General features: G+C 40.6%; 1 protein-coding gene and 1 pseudogene across 1 annotated transcript; both read left to right on the forward strand.

Annotated features, from left to right (window-relative positions):
* Positions 1 to 17,940, forward strand: part of LOC108394515 (olfactory receptor 10J1-like) — a 269,001-nt pseudogene that overhangs the window by 208,822 nt on the left and 42,239 nt on the right.
* LOC108405034 (olfactory receptor 10J3) lies at positions 16,938 to 17,876 on the forward strand. Its single transcript, XM_017672947.3, has one exon. The coding sequence runs from the start codon at positions 16,938 to 16,940 to the stop codon at positions 17,874 to 17,876; it is 939 nt and encodes a 312-aa protein (XP_017528436.3).

Below are 17,940 nucleotides of genomic sequence, written 5' to 3' on the forward strand. Positions count from 1 at the left end.
TGGCAAACCGTTATCATTAAGAAGGGGGATAGACAATTAATCTTGGATTAGTTTTCCAATCCTTGAGTTTTAGTGACCAGCACTTTTCTGTTAAAAGATGAAATTTATATAAATTGTGCTGTACAGTTTCTTTTATTCTTCAAAGTAGCAATACATTCACTTCTCAAAAGTAAGTATGTGATAGAAATGGGAAGAAACCATTCCATAAAGGGTAAAAGAGTTGCCTGATGTCACACATTTAGTTCACGGCAGAGATAATGTGGGAACCCAGCTCTGTTCACCTGTACCTTGAGTCCTCTGCTCTTGAAAGATGTCAGTACTGGAGGAAGACACTCCTTCTGTCCCAGCTGAGATAATGATCCACATACCACAAGCACGTTGATAAGCGTTCTCTAAGAGGGCTTTAAAGAAGAGATGAAATCACTATATCTTGTTCTGAGTTGTTTTTGATGTCTCTGTGAGAGGCAGGGACCTGGACTTGATAAGAATTACCCTGTTTCCTTTTACTTCTTAATGTAGCTGCCAACATGTGGTGGGAGGGCAAGGCTCCGAGGAAAATGGCGTTCCTTTTATTTCTTTTCTTCTGCTGCAGGTATAGATAGATAGCATCTCTCTCTCTAGAATCTCCAGCTGCAGCCCAATTCACACCCAGTCACATGCACGTGCACACACACACACAGATTTTCCAAGCATGTTCTTCTGGAAGTAGTGGTTGGGTACCTCCCTGCTGAATGGGAGCAGGGTGGAGAACCTGACTGAGGATGGAGCCTAGTGAGTAAGCGGAGTCCCAGCATGTGGACCCCAGAAACGGATGGAACCAGAAAGCTGCCCTTACACTCTGACCGAGGTCATTAGAAACCAGAGAGTAGGAACTAACATTCGGTTAAAATATACTATATGCTACCCTGTTAGGACAGACTACAGAGTCTAACATGTAGTCATTACTCTACAAGGAAATAAAATACGCCTGCTTTACAGATGGGCAGTTGGAGGCTCAGGAGTTTCAGCCACTTGTCGGACTCGCCTGTTTAGTAACTGGTGCCACTAGGTGTGAAGCTCAGGTACGTCTGACTCTGAGCCCCATATCCTTGCCCTGAATCAAAGCCCCACTCAGGGACTGTTCAGGCACAAGGCTCGGGCTCAAGGGGAAGGAGGCAGCAGCCGTACGAAAACTACCCGGCTCTCAGCCTCACTGCCTCAGAAGACCCCAGGGGCGTCGGGGGGAGATGACAGCTTTGGGATTTTCAAGGCTGTCTTATTTACTCTCTCTTCCCCGTGATTTTACACAGATTCTTTTATTACTATACACATACTATTTCACTTTTTAGGCACTGGTCTCAAGTAGCCATCATGCAAAATACAGGGAAAGTATGAAATACTACTGTTCAAGAAAATCATTAGAAAACCAGATGGTAAAAGGAAGAAGCTCCGAAAATTAAAAATCAGCTCTCCTCTTTTTCTTTTTTCTACTAGCAAACCACATACATCTTGCAAAGGTGGCAAAGGAGATGAGAGAAATTCTCTAAATTGCTGGTACATCTGAACTTAAAAAAAAAAAAAAGATGGGACTCTTCAAGAGGCTGATATGAGAGAAACAAAACTCAGCCTAGAAGTTCATTATTTCCTGAATGAGACTATAGGTCAGGGTGTGGCGGTAACTCAAGGCCCAAATCATTGACTCCTCTGACCTGAGAGGATCTTCCTGCAGGGTTGAAGCCTCTTCAAACCCCAAATCCAGGGACTCTTGTCTATTCCCAGAAGAGAACTAGATCCTCTGATCCAGGACTCTAGAGACTTCCCTTTGAGACTCATTCCAGGGCACAGGGGGCAGCAGGGAAAGGAGCCTGAGGCTTCATCCCAGGGGCCTGATGAGGAAGTTGGGCAATTAGTAGAACAAAACTCTGCTTTTAGCTGCTTGACTCACAAATACAGCTTGTTCTATAGACACCGAAATGTGTTTTGTTAAAAAAAACCCAATGAACCCCAAAGAAACATGTGAAATAAAATACATATCTGTTATCCTACATCTGAGGATCATTCCTTCATTTGCTATAGTAATAAATATTATTGAACATCTACTCATGTTCCAGGCACTGTGCCAGGTATTGGAGCTGGAAGTCATGGTGCTTGCCCGCTCTCATAGAGCTTAGCAAGGAGGCAGAGTCTAGAGCTGTAGCTAATCCATTGGCTGTCTTTGTGTGAACAAGTTAAAGGAGCCTCTTCTGGGCAGGTGCCGCGCATATGCACGCCTCCTGGTGAGTAGACAGTGTATTTTTGCAATTCGTGAAAGGGAATTCCTTCATGAGCACGTATGGAGCACTACAGCAGGATGTGTGACCTTCCCGGTGGGCTGTGGGCTACACTGTATCCCTCATTCTTCCCCTTGATTGGGTGGCACTGTGTAGTGAGCAGCCTGCACACCGGGGAGGTTTCAGTCTCACAAACACACACATTATTACAAACAAAAATAAATGCAATCAGGAAAAAACACAGGGGCTTATGAGGGCATATAAGAAAGGGGGGTAAGTTTTGCTATTCTGGAAAGTTTAAATATTTTTTTTGAGGAATGATGTTTGAGCTGGGGTCTCTAAGGTGAATATGGGTCAACTAGGTAAACCTAGGCAAGAGAATTTAAGGCCAAGAGAAAAACACGACTGAAAAACTTGATAAATGAATACTTCATTCCGAGAACTGAAAGAAAGCCAAACTGTGCACAGAGAGTCCAAGGGAGAAATGAAGTGGGAAGGTCATAGGGGATTGGATCGTGCAGGGTCTTAATACGACTCCAAGCTTGTTCTCAGGCTGATACAGAGCCAGCAAAGCTTTTAAGGAGGTGAATGGTGCCATCAGATGTGCATCTCAAAGTGTCTGGTGGAAATGTGGAAAATGACAAGTCTGGAAGCAAGCAGGTCCTTTAGGAGGCTCCTGCGATTCTCCAGTGGACACATGACTGGACTTGGATCTAGAGTGGTAGACCTGGCTGTACCTTGGCTTGTGGGGACATAACAAGACCATGAAACATCATCCTAGGACACATCAGGTGGTCTGCCTTTACTGGGACTCAAAAGGCGGTTCAGGGGTAAATGCTTATCTAGAAAAAGTACGGTTTTTTACAGAAATCTGAGGTCTTTGCCCTGTGATCCTATTGGGGCTGACAGAATCCTGACTTGATTCTTAATAACAAAACATCATCATAGCTTCTTACCTGATTCTCTGATTAGAGCCCTTGGGTGTAGGGTGGCCATGTCCTCTTCAGGACAGACCTTGTGACATTGCAACAAATACATAGTATAAACGTGTTATAAATCTCAATCTCTATGAAAAAAACCCGACGCTCTGTGTATATTGTATCTACTGGGTCATAAGGCTCTAGTGGTAGAATTGTTTGCACCATATCCTGGGATGACTTCAGAGCTTTCTCTTATTCTGGATCCTACTCACCATTGACAGTATCCTGGTTTACTAAGGGAATGGACTGAAGTAACATGCACAGTATGTTGCCACGTGTGTCTATGTAGATAATGCATGTGGAAATGGGGAAATTGACCATACTGTGTTTGGGAATCACTGGGCTCACTGTGAAATGAATTCAGGCCCAAATTCCATTTTTTTCTTGCCATTCATGAGCTTCCATGCTAAACTGTGTTTGCTGTCCAGGGTTAAGTGTCAGTTCAGAGGTAGTTACCATGGTAAATGGATGCAGTTCCTTAGGGAAGGCTACAAAGAAAATGAATAATACGTATTTGCAGCAATGTCAGAGGGTGCATCCTCAGGGGATATGCCCGTTCAAAGGGCTCTAGGAATGTGAACTGGCTCTAGTCTGGGAATTGGATGAGAGGCCTTGATTCTCCATTGTGGTGACTAAAGGCAGGATTATGTTCACCAGTCCTCGAGATTGAAGAAGGGTGTTATTACTATCAAATATATCCAGTTTCCATTCTATCTCAGTCTTAGAAACACTATGATCAATAAGATGCACAAAGAGCCCTAAGCAAGCACTTCTAATTACTACTGCCACCTGTTTCAGTAAACACATACACTCTTTATATCTGATAGGTAGGTGGTGCCGCTTGACCTTTGATTCACTGGGCTCTCATCGTCCCTGTTGAACTCAGGGAGTCGCTCGGTGGCAACATCTCACATCTTCAACCACAGGCTGCAGGGAACAGGCACTACCGAGTCCATATTTTAGTTAACCAACTAAGCAACTTTAAGAACTACTCCCATCTCTTTAAACAAATATACTGAGTCCAGAATCTCTGGTTAAATGCACACATCAGTATATGTTACCAATATGAATGCGGTATTTCTTTTTCTTCTAGCAGATTTAGAATAAATTCCTGCACCCATTTCCCAGGTTTCTGATGTTATGGGACCTGTCACTAGGCATGGACCTGGAGACTGATAGGAAGTGGAGCAGACAGAACTTGCAGTAATGGTGGCAAAACAGAGGCCAACAACTATCTTCTGCAAAAAACAAGAATAAGACTGAATAATGTATCAGACAGTGATTTCAGGACACTAGAAACTGACCAACAGCAGATAACAAATTAAGAAACATTTATGCTTAAAAAATTGCCAGAACTTCAGGTTAAGAAGGGCCGGAGTCAGCTGCCTTTTTGTCTTAGAATGCTCTGATCAGTCACCTCCACACCCTTGCCGCACTCCCCGCCGAGTGGGTAAGAACTTCAGTTTTAGCTGCTGGTGGAGGTGGGGACAAGCAGCCTCGGTGTCAGGAGGTTCAGTCTGTACATGCAGTGCAGGTGGGGCAAAACCCTGCAGCGTCGCTGGCTCAGTGCAACCAACCCATTTGGGAATGGGGACAGAAAACCCACAGCTCTGCTACCCTGACCTTGTGGTCTTGGTCCTGGTTCTTAACCTTAAAAATAAAACTGTCAGTTATTTTACCAGCAAAACGGTTTTATTCGAGAATAGAAGAAAATTGCAATTCAGGACATGCAAGCTACAGCAAAACCATAGCCAAGTCCAGCCAACAAAGGAGAGGAAATGTTATTTTATGGGGAAGGAGAAAGTTGGGAGGGGTTGTTTTGAATATAAGTCCAGAGAAAAGCAAGAGTTCAGGGTGATGATGTTTCTCACTGGCTGAGATGCAGGGGTAGTCAATTTCTTAAAGGAGATGCAGTGTACACACCTTTGCCTATTCTGGCAGGTAATTGATGATTCTTTCTTGTTGACAGTTCTGTTGGGGTCTGAAATCGACAGTTCTTCCTGGATAGGAAGTCAAGAGGCTCCCCCTTCTAGCTTCCCTTTAGTGAGGTTTCTCTTTATTAATTTTCACATGCGTAAGCAACAAATAAATCATAAATTTAACTGGGAGATCCTGAAAATAAGAGAGCCACAGAAAAACTGGGATAAGTCCCTACACATCTCTGGCTGCATAGAAACCATGAATGCACAAGGGAGACCAGAGAAAACCTGACCAAAATCAAAAGCTCAGTGAGACCTGAGAACTGGCTGGAACTTTGAGTGTGTTCCATGCCTGCACAGAGGTTGATCAGCAGAAGGTAGATCCTTATTGGCTCTGGGTGTGTGCATACAATCTCTGCCCGAATCATTGGCTAACCACTAAGTAGTAAACTATGTATTCACAATTTCATCATTTCTAGACACATCAAACTGCTGAAAGCCAAATATAGAGACAAAATCTTGAAAACAACTAGGGAAAAATGACTCAGCATGTCCAGAATAAAAACAATATGATTAACAGTTCACTTCTTAATAGGAAAAAACATTGAAACCAGAAGATAGTGAAATGGCATTCAAATTGCTAAAATAAAAAAGGTAATTTAACAAAAAATCTGTATCTAGCAACAATATCCTTTAAAAATGAAGACAAAGTAAAAGTGTACCCAGATAAAGATAGAATTTGTTGCTAGCAGACCAACCATACAAGAAATTCTAAAGGAAGTTCTTTAGGCTGAAAGGAAATGACAGTGGACAGTAACTCATATCCACAGGGAAAAATGAAAACCAGAAATGCTACCTATGTAACATATATGTCATTATAAAGGAGTATGCCTGTGTGTCTATATACCTGCATTTCTGTTTTTTTCCTTAATAATTTCTTTTTAAAAAACATATCGTTTAAAACAGTTACATAGTTAAAACACTGTATTTTTGGATTTATAAAAATAAAGATGTATTCAACATCCATTCATGATAAAAACTCTCAGCAAAATGGGCATAGAGGGCAAGTACCTCAACATAATAAAGGCCATGTATGACAAACCCACAGCCAACATCATACTGAACAGCGAGAAGATGAAAGCTTTTCCTCTGAGATCGGGAACAAGACAGGGATGCCCACTCTCCCCACTGTTATTTAACATAGTACTGGAGGTCCTAGCCACGGCAATCAGACAAAACAAAGAAATACAAGGAATCCAGATTGGTAAAGAAGAAGTTAAACTGTCACTATTTGCAGATGACATGATATTGTACATAAAAAACCCTAAAGACTCCACTCCAAAACTACTAGAACTGATATTTGAATTCAGCAAAGTTGCAGGATACAAAATTAATACACAGAAATCTGTAGCTCTCCTATACATTAACAATGAACTAACAGAAAGAGAAATCAGGAAAACAAATACACTCAAAATTGCATCAAAAAGAATAAAATACCTAGGAGTTAACCTAACCAAGGAAGTGAAAGACCTATATCCTGAAAACCACAAGGCACTCTTAAGAGAAGTTAAAGAGGACACTAACAAATGGTAATTCATCCCATACTCTTGGCTAGGAAGAATTAATATCGTCAAAATGGCCATCCTGCCTAAAGCAATCTATAGATTCAATGCAATGCCTATCAAAATACCAACAGCATTCTTCAATGAACTGGAACAAATAGTTTTAAAATTCATATGGAACCACAAAAGACCCCAAATAGCCAAAGCAATCCTGAGAAGGAAGAATAAAGCAGTGGGGTGGGGGTGGGGGTCTCGCTTCCCAACTTCAAGCTTTACCACAAAGCCACAGTAATCAAGACAATTTGGTACTGGCACAAGAACAGAGCCGCAGACCAGTGGAACAGAATATAGACTCCAGATATTAACCCAAATATACATGTTCAATAAATATATGATAAAGGAGCCATGGACATACAATGGGGAAATGACAGTCTCTTCAACATGGTGCTGGCAAAACTGGACAGCTACATGTAAGAGAATGAAACTGGATCACTGTCTAACCCCATACACAAAAGTAAATTCGAAATGGCTCAAAGACCTGAATGTAAGTCATGAAACCATAAAACTCTTAGAAAAAACCATAGGCAAAAATCTCTTGGACATAAACATGAACAACTTCTTCATGAAAATATCTCCCCGGGCAAGGGAAACAAAAGCAAAAACGAACAGGTGGGACTATATCAAGTTGAAAAGCTTCTGTACAGCAAAGGACACCATCAATAGAACAAAAAGGTACCCTACAGTATGGGAGAATATACTCATAAAACAACAGATCTGATAAAGGGTTGACATCCAAAATATATAAAGAGCTCACGCACCTCAACAAACAAAATGCAAATAATCCAATAAAAAAATGGGCAGAGGAGCTGAACAGACACTTATCCAAAGAAGAAATTCAGATGGCCAACAGACATGCAAAGATGCTCCACATCACTTGTCATCAGAGAAATGCAAATTAAAACCACAATGAGTGATCACCTCTAACCTGTTAGGATGGCCACCATCCAAAAGACAGACAACAACAAATGTTGGCGAGGTTGTGGAGAAAGGGGAACCCTCCTACACTGCTGGTGGGAATGTAAATTAGTTCAACCACTGTGGAAAGCAGTATGGAGTTTCCTCAAAAAACTCAAAATAGAAATACCATTTGACCCAGGAATTCCACTCCTAGGAATTTACCCTAAGAATGCAGCAGCCCAGTTTGAAAAAGACATGCACCCCTATGTTCATCACAGCAGTATTTACAATAGCCAAGAAATGGCAGCAACCTAAGTGTCCATCAGTAGACGAATGGATAAAGAAGATGAGGTACATATACACAATGGAATACTATTCAGCAGTAAGAAAGAAACAGACTCTACCATTTGCAACCACACGGATGGAGCTGGAGGACATTATGCTCAGTGAAATAAGCCAAGTAGAGAAAGACAAATGCCAAATGATTTCCCTCATTTGTGGAGTATAACAATGAAACAAAACTGAAGGAACAAAATGGCAGCAGACTCGGAGACTCCAAGAAGGAACTAATGGTGACTAAAGAGGAGGGGTGCGGGAGGGCGGGTGGGGAGGGAGGGAGGAGGGGACTGAGGGGAATCATGTACACATGGTGTCAGGGGTCACGGGGAGAACAGTGTATCACAGAGAAAGGACTTAGTGGATCTCTGGCAACTTGCTGCATTGATGGACAGTGACTGCACTGGGGTGTGGGTGGGGACTTGATAATATGGGTAAATGTAGTAACCACATTGTTTTTCCATGTGAAACTTTCATAAGCATGTATATCAATCATACCTTAATAAAAAATTAAAGAAAAAAGAAAGATATGAAACATAGAAAACAAGCAGCAAAATGGAAGACATTAATCCATTTACACCATTAATTACATTAAAGTGAACGCACTGAAGCCTTTGATCAAAAGGGAAAGATTGGCCAATTGGATTTTAAAAAGCAAGATTCAACTGTGTGCTGTTTACAGGAGATACACTTCAGAATCAGATACAAATATGTTGCAAGTAAAGGTTGTAAGTAAACCGTGCAAACTAACTGTAAGAGAGGAAATGGCTATGTTAACATAGGACAAAATAGACTTTTAGACAAGGATTACAAGAGACAAATATAATTATGATAGAAGAGCCAATATGTTAGGAAGATACAGACTTTCAAATGTTTATGCAGCTGACAGCAGAGCCCCAAAATCCACAAAGTAAAAATGACAGGATTGACAGGAGAAACAGGAAATTCAACAATTACAGTTGGAGAGTTCAGTGATTCTATTTCAGTAGTTTTATAGAACAACCAGAAAGAGAATCTGTAAGGATATAGAATACTTGAACAACGCTATCAACCAACTTGTCCTGACATTTTTGGAAAACTACACACAAAAAGAGCAGAATACATATGCTTTTCAAGTACATATGGAACATTCTAATCCAGACTAGACTGTATGACAGGTCACAAACTAATGGATTTTTAAAAATTGAAATCATCCTTGATGTTAACGTAAAACAATAACTTTCTTTTGGTTAGTGTTTGCATGATGTATTTTTCCATTATTTTGTTTTCAATATTTCTGTATCCTGATAATTAAGGTGTGTCTCTTGTAAATGAAAGTTTGTTTTCCTATCCGGTCAGACACTTTCTCTACTAGTTGGGTTATTAGTTTACATTAAATAAAATTTACATTTTATATTTAATGAAGTTACTTATAGATTTGGGTTTATACCACATTAGGATTTTTCTATTTTTCCTATTTTTTTAATGTACCTTCTTCCTATCTTTTTATCTTATTTTAGAGTAATCAAGTTTTTTATTCTTTTCCTTTTATTTTGTTGCATATGTATCATTTTAATGGTTATTTTAGAGATTCCAGTTCAAAAACAATGCAAAGACTATATGAATCCTCAATCTAATTTGTTCCCATTTTAATGTCATATTTTGATTCTAAAATATTTAGAGAACTGTAAGAGATTTATTATTGTATAATATGAAGTGTAATATTAATTTATACTTGCCCATGCATTTATCTTTCCTGTTATGGATATTCCTTCCCCCTAGAGAACTCCATTGCCCATTTCTTTAATGCAGAGCTCCAGGTGATGAAGGAGAGCATTTTTTCCATTTCTGAAACTGGTCTTGTTTTGCTTTTCTTAAGGAAGGACAGTCCCCCTGAGTATAGAATTCCAGTTTGGCAGTTATATTCTTTCAGCATTTTGCAGATGTCATTCCATTGATTTCTTCTTTCCAATTTTGCTATTGAGAAGTCACTTACTAGTCCTATTATTATTCCTTGAAAACAATGTGCCTTTGTTCCCCTAACCACTTTTAAGAGATTTGTTTTTTCTTTACATTTTAGCCATTTTATATGATAGGTCTGCATGCATTTTGTTTGGGAGGAGAATATATTTCAGAGTGATTCATGTAATTCAGAGTAATACATGTAATTCTGCATGTAATTCAGAGTGATTGTTGAATTTTTATCTTGATGTTTTCCTTTAATTTCAAAGACTTGTGTCTATAATTACTTCTGATACATTCTATCTCTCCTATCAATTTGGAGCTCCAGTTACACATATGTTGGACCTTTTCAATGAGTTCTTTTTGTCTCTTATGCTCTTATGTTGCATTTTCTCCTCTCCATGCTTCAGTTTGGATATTTCCTACTAAATGCTTCTAATTCAGTGATTTTTATCTCTAGTTTCTAATATGCTGTTAAAACATTCTATTAAATTCTTAGTTTCAGTTACTGTATTTTTTATATTAAATGTATCTGATATTTTCACTTTCTTTTTAAAAATATTTTCCAGTTCTTTGTAGTGGTTCCACAATTTGTCACCTATTTCTTCAACACAACAAAAGTTTATTAGTTTTCTATTGCTTCATATCAAATCACCACAAGTTTTTACATGTAGCATATTCACACTCATTTTCTCATATAAAGAAAAAACTATAAATTTAATAGTTTAAAACAGCACATATTTATTAGCTCAGTTTCCATGGGTCAGGTATCCTATGCATGGTCTGAGTGGGTGTTCTGCTTAGAGTCTCACAAACCTGAAATCAAGGTGTCACCCGAGTATACTCCTTTCTGGAGCTTGGTGTTTTCTTCCAACCCCATTTGGTTGTTGGTAAAATTGGTTCCTTGTAGTTATAAGGACTGAGGTTGTGTTTTCTTACTTGCTGTTAACTGAGATTGCTCTCAGAACCTAGATGCTGCCCATATTTCCTGCCACATGGCCCTCTTACAAGCCCTCTCAAAACATGAAGCTTACGTCTTCAGAGCCAACAAGGGAGAATCTCTTGTTCCTGTCTGCTAAGATAGATTTTTATATAATGTAATGTAAGCATGGGAGTGACATCCTATCACCTTTGCTATATCCTGTTAAGTAGAGGTAAGTCACAGTTCTGCCCACCCTTAAGAGGGAAGGATTATACATGAATGTGAGTCATTGAAGGTCACTTTAGGATACATCTCCCACAGTCTGTTTATCTTTAAGTTGTATCTGATAACTTTAATATAGTGGTTTCTGAGTCTTTCTATTTAGTGTTTTTCTTTCCTTGATTTTTAGCCCGTCAGTCTTCTCTCCTGGTATGCTTGGTGCATTTTTTTCTTGTTTGTTTTGTTTTTTTATGCTTGGTGCATTTTTATTGCATCCTCAACACTGTATCAGGAGTTCTCAAATTTTTCCTGAAAGGGGCCAGGCAGTAAATAATTTAGGATTTGTAGACCATAAGTCTCTGTTGCAACAATTAAATTCTGCCCTAGTAGCACATAGGTGTTATGTAAGTAAGTGAGTGTGGCTATGGTTTTAAAAAACCTGTGGTCCCTGAAATTTGAATTTCATACGATTTTCATGTCACAAAATCTTCTTTTGATTTTTCTCAACCGTTTAAAAATGTAAAAACCGTAATACAGCTTGAAGTCTATGCCAAAACCAGTGGTGGGTTCAGGGACCAGCAGGCTGTAGTTTACCTATGACTGTCCTACATGAAAAAACTGTAAAGATAAATTAAGGTTCTGCATTATATAAGCTTCCTCTAGAGAAGATTTTATTTTACTCCTGACTGGTAGTTAGATTAGGGTGAGAGGATATTAATACAAGTAGGGATTAAGTGAAACTGAAGCTGGTTTCAAGTCTGTGTGGGAGTTAATTTATTTGCACCTTACCCTTTCACCTACGGTGCAGCCCTTAAGCGTATGGACACTGCCAGATGAGCTGAGCTGCTCATTTTTTAGTCTTTTACCAAAGCCTACAAACTATAAATTATAGTTCCTTGAGGAAACTGCAAAGAGTGGGTATCACGCTAATATTTCTACATATCCTTTCTTTCTGGAGTCTTGGCCTCTCAACTATTCATGGCTTGGAAGCTCTTTCCACATCTTATTGTCATAATAACTTCATTCTAGAGTTGGAGGAGAACTGGTGCTATCCTTCAGTTTTATATGGACATGAAGAATAGCAGGGTGGGAAGAACTCTGCTAAGGGTCACTTACTCCAGTTCTCTTAATCAACCTTAGTTTCTTCATTTGTAAAATGGGAATAATAGTACTTAAATATATACCTTCCTCACCATTTTATTGGGAGATTCCCTAAAACAGTGTGAAGAATGCAGAGTAACAGGCAAATCTGATTTGATATTACTGTTGTGGGCTTCATCATCATCATTGTCATATCACCATCATATTGTTATCATATTGTTATCATAATCATCACTCACAGATGAATAAACAGAGGCCCAGATAAGTGTCTATCCAAACACTAATCAAGTTAGTGGCAGATACAGAAACTAAAATCTGGGTAGGCAGAATCACTAGTCTAATGTTTTTTGTGCATAGCCAAGATGCTTTCTTAGATTGCTGTCACTAGCAGTTCCATTACTGAACACAATTTCAAGTTAAATCAATCTAACCAATATTTATTGAGAATTGTTTTTGTCCAGAACTGTGCTAGTACAACTTCTGAAGCTGGGCTTCTTGGGTTTATGTTCTGGTTTCCCATTCGTCAGCTCAGTGCCCTGGGGAAAGCTACATAACATCACCGTGCCTGGGCCTTCTGACAATGAGTGTATTAATGCTTCCTGTAGATTTATTCTTAGGATTAAATGAATCAACATATGTATGTTGTAGTTTAGTACCTAGCCTATAGGAGGCACATATAATAAGTGTCAGAAATTTTTATTAGTAGTAATGGCTGTAAGGACAGTGGGAGAACAAAACATGAATGAGAGTCTCTAAAGGTGCTTACAGTTGAGTTAGAAATGTAAGATTACTGCAAAGAAAATGATTAAAGAGTTAAAAGTATGTGACAGTTGAGTGCTAACTTCTACATATTTAAGACTTGACACTCATTAACATCTTTGTGGACTGTGTTTAATAAGATGGATGTAGTACATGAACCATGAGCCGGCAAGGCTGAGGCCTTGGGCAGAACTGAGCTAGGGGACCCTAAATGATGTAAGGTGTGTGGTGAGCATAGCACAGATGAGAGAGATCAGTTAAAAGTGTAACATTTCTTACAGCAGAATTCGGAGACGATTGATGATTCTTAGCCTGAGGCTTTAAACTGGCTGCAAGTGTCAGAGTGACTGAAGGTCAGCCCTCAGTGCACCGGCAATGGGGGTCCCTGCTGAAACCCTACTTCATGACTTTTGCTTCTCTTTTGCCACTTATGGAGAGTCATTCCATAATATTTTACGTTCTTCTCCTTTGGCACCAGAGAAATGGAAAGAAAGTACACTGTGTATCTTAGCAGGACCATGGCCCACAAAGTTTGAATTCAGCTTTTTACTCTAGAGATTTCTTCTACAAACTGAGACAATGCTACTCTCCAAAACGTTAATTTCAGGATTAGGAAATGAGCTTCCTGAGTAATGAGGTCTCCAGGCACTCTGCTGTTTGATTGTGTCTTTTGCTATTGATCACTTGGGAGGTGTTTGGTAGAGGGGCCCAGGAGTCTGGGACAAAGATTTTGCACCTTATTAAGAAACCTCAAGTCACAATTACTGCTTTGTGACCCAAAGAGGAGCTTCTCCCAGCAGGAGGGAGTGTGAGAATCTAGAGGAACCTAATGTGACTTTTTCTATCCTTCACTTACAGTCTCAGGCACTGGAAGAGGGGGATAGGCATGATTTCCTTCCTCTCTGGGTACCGCATTCTAGGTGGCATCTGAAGGTTTGCCAGTGGGTGGGGAGTTCCTATTAAACTATAGCTCTGCTCAGTAAGACATTGGTGACCCTCAGGTAAGAAAATCTGTAGACTGTTTGGCAAAGTAGCAATATTTTTACAAAGTGATCTACACTCAGATAAGGTGGGTTTTAAATAATTTCTGGAAGGGCATTGGCAAAAGTCTAGGGATACTTTATAACTATTAGTAAAAGTCTATTATTACAGGCAGTCACATTTCCAGATTGGGGGTGTGACTCTCATGCATGAGTATAGCTCTCCAGAAGACCAGAGAAATAGGCCACACAGTAAGTTTCACTTCCTTATATGCTAGGATGGGAAACGGTTATCATAATGTATCTTTAGTTATCATATAGCCAGTGGGAGTCCATAGATGGAAGCACGTGATTTCTCATAGAGAGTACCATGATTTCTATGATTTTGGAAATGGGGATGTGTAAACTAATGTATAAAAGAGGGATATAAGACCACAGGCCTTTCTCCGGGTCTTATACAAAAGACTGTTCAGAAATCTAAGAAATAGGCCAAAGCCCATTTCTTAGTCATCTCCATTTCCCTGGTACCAGGACATAAAAACCATGTATTGAGTAAGTTATACTTTGTTACTTTTGTTACTTACTCAACACACTGAACTACTGAAGAAATGGTTTTGAATGGATTTGAGGTATAATTTAATTATTCACTGGAGATAAAAAAAAAAACAGGAATAGAGATAAGTAACTTCTCTTCCTTGGAGAAAAATGTAAACAGCATAGTCATCCACAGCTGAGTCAGAGGCAGGATTTTGTTCACTTTTTTTTTGGTCATTTATTTGAAAGAAAGTAAGGGTAATAAAGACTCTGAAGTCAAAGACATGATCTGAATTTTGAGGTTTCTGTCCATCTGTACCATTCCTACCATTTTATCTCTCATCTTGCCTTCGTCACCTACACTTCCTACACCCCAGGTGAGTCATTCTGTTCTCGCCAGTGTTTTCCATGTTCCCATCCCACTCTGCACCCCTTTACTGATTGTTCTGCTGGAATCTCCCCCGAAATGGAGCTGGGCTAGAGTGTTATAGGATGTTAGCAATTTAGAGCTGACTAGTGATCTGGAGGACGAGGGAAACAGAAACATTGTGGGCTCTAGGCATGAGTAAGATCTCTGGCCAAGAGAGTGGGATTAAGTTAAAAGAATAACATGGATGAATTTCAAGTCAAATATGCAACTATAATGAAAACTGTGATTCTACAGGGATGGGTTCCAAACTATCAATAATAACCCAGGGAAACATTTTAGACATCACTGCAAATTGTTCCTTGGTGCGTGAGCAGGATGGGCTCCTGAGATCTAAGGGAGAAGTAAAATTTTGTGCATTTCAAGAAGGGGATTAGAAGCAAAACTGAACATCTTACTCTACCTAATCCACACCTATATCAGGATAGTACCTGTTTCAGTTCATGGTTCTCTTCAGTGCCCCTCAAGAAAGATTTTTAAAGAGCGTGAAAAGGTCCATATGAGCAATTGTAAGAGAAATGATAAATTTTGTAAAGTCAAGGCTAGGATCATCACAGGCTTTTTTAAAAACAAATCCTAGAATGCTGTGTGAAGCTTTCCTACCTCTACCCTGATTCTCCTAGATATTTGAACTGGCTCATTTGTGGAAAATCAAAAGGAATAACTACTAGTAAAACTATTTGTTAAGGGTTTCCTATTAGCGCTATGTCAAAGTTTTCAAATACATTAACCCATTTAACATTCACAGCAACTCTATGGACCATTACTATACTCAGTCCACAAATTAATTTAAACATGCATAAAGTTTCAAGAGGCTACTGAAGGAATTCATGCAGGAGGGCTCCATTGGTGTTTTTTAAAACAGTGTTGACAGCATTCAGGAGAAAGACATGGACTTAGACCAAGGTCAACTGAAATGAGGGGGATTAGCTAGGAGACCATCGCCTTGAGAATGGCCATGGCATTGAGAGTGATGACGCTAGTCAGCAGCTGGGTGTTGGCGGAAATGGAGAGGGGAGCATTTCAGGGGGTACTGTCTTCAGGATGGAAAAGGGAGGGTGGATACTTGTGGTGATTCTCAGCATTCTAAAAGGAAGTAACGGTTCAACATGGTGGGATTTATCAGGAATAGATACCAGTTTGAGGGGCAAGGTTAAATCCACCCCTGTGCAGCCTCCAGTTCCCAGCTCACATGGGATAAGCTCATTTGTATCCCCGTCACAACTGTGAATATGCAAAACTGAAGTAAAAAATAGAACATCTGGTCTTTGTCTGATGGAATGAATTTTATCTTTGCTCTCACACTAGGAAAGCCCATTCCATACGTGAGGGGATATCTTCAGATTTATTCCATCCTCCTTCCTGCCTTTGGCTACAATTCAAAGAGGTAAACTTAATACCCACAGTGCCTTATCAAACCATTTTTCCTGATCTTAGAGGATATTTGGTGTGGGGTTTCCAGGAGGACTATCTAGTGGACAAACTCCCTTTTCTAGGCTTTCATGATCACAGTAGATTTTAGGTGCAGAGCTTAGGGCAGTGAAGCCTAAGACTGAGGGTTCTGGGGAGGAGAAGTCATCCTAGGAGCCTCATGGGGCATCTGAGACAGACAGTGAGAGGATATCCACCTCAGATCTTTTATCTTTCACCTAGATCACTGTTCCTCATTGGATCCTTAAGGGGCTAATTCAAAGTGTTTAAGTAGGAACTTTAGAGCTGGCTTCTTTGTTGGCTGGGCGCACCTCTTCAGTGGCTGGGTGATTATTTCTACAAATCTTTTCATGGTTCTCTGCCTTCCCTCTGAGGTCTATGTCTGCCCCCAGAGTTCTGGGCTAACACTTCTTTAGTCAAAGAGGAGAGTGGGCAAAGGTGATGACTCTGAGCATTTGGCCAACAGCTGAACACATTTGTGGATGGCCCTTGAGGCCCAGGGCACTGCTCAGAGGACAGACATGCCTGGACTGCAGGCCTTGGTCCAGCCTATGGTCTTTCACTGCTGACTTACATCATTCTTTCACTTGCCGAGCTCTTTGAGACCTGGACCCGCCCTGATGCCAAAGTCAAACTCCACTGCTGTGACTGAGTTCCTCTTGGAAGGTTTCCCCAGCTTTGGGCGGCAGCACAGGCTTGTCTTCTTTGCTGTCTTTCTAACTCTGTACCTACTGACGTTCTCCGGCAATGTCATCATTGTGACTATTATTCGCCTGGACCGTCACCTCCATACTCCCATGTATTTTTTCCTGAGCACGCTGTCCCTCTCTGAGACCTGCTATACCGTGGCCATCATTCCCCGTATGCTATCCGGCCTCCTGAGTCCTCACCAGCCCATTGCTATCCAAGACTGTGCCGCTCAACTCTTCTTCTATCTCACCTTCGGTATCAATAATTGCTTCCTCCTCACGGCCATGGGGTATGACCGCTATGTGGCCATCTGCAACCCCCTACGGTATTCGGTCATCATGGGTAAAGAGGTCTGTGTCCAGCTGGCATCTGGGTCACTGGGACTTGGTCTGGGCATGGCCATTGCCCAGGTCACATCTGTGTTTGGCCTGCCCTTCTGTGATGCCCTCATCTCTCACTTCTTCTGTGACGTGAGGCCCCTGCTAAAGCTGGCTTGCACGGACACCACTGTCAATGAGATCATCAACTTTGTCGTCAGTGTCTGTGTCCTTGTCCTACCCATGGGCCTGGTCTTCATCTCCTACGTCCTCATCATCTCTGCCATCCTTAAGATTGCTTCAGCTGAGGGCCGGAAGAAGGCCTTTGCCACCTGCGCCTCCCATCTCACAGTGGTCATCATCCACTATGGCTGTGCCTCCATCATTTACCTCAAGCCTAAGTCCCAGAGTTCCGTGGGGCAGGACAGACTCATCTCAGTGACCTACACTGTCATCACCCCCCTGCTGAACCCTGTTGTGTACAGCCTGAGAAACAAGGAGGTCAGGGATGCCCTGCGCAGGGCCTTGGGGCAAAAACCCCTCTCCTCTTAGTGAGAAGAGGTTGTAAAAGACCTTTTCTTTTATTTTATAAATATATTTTAATTGTAATGATGTT

Source organism: Manis javanica, chromosome 14 (assembly GCF_040802235.1).
Source record: "Manis javanica isolate MJ-LG chromosome 14, MJ_LKY, whole genome shotgun sequence".
NCBI classification, from domain to species: domain Eukaryota; kingdom Metazoa; phylum Chordata; class Mammalia; order Pholidota; family Manidae; genus Manis; species Manis javanica.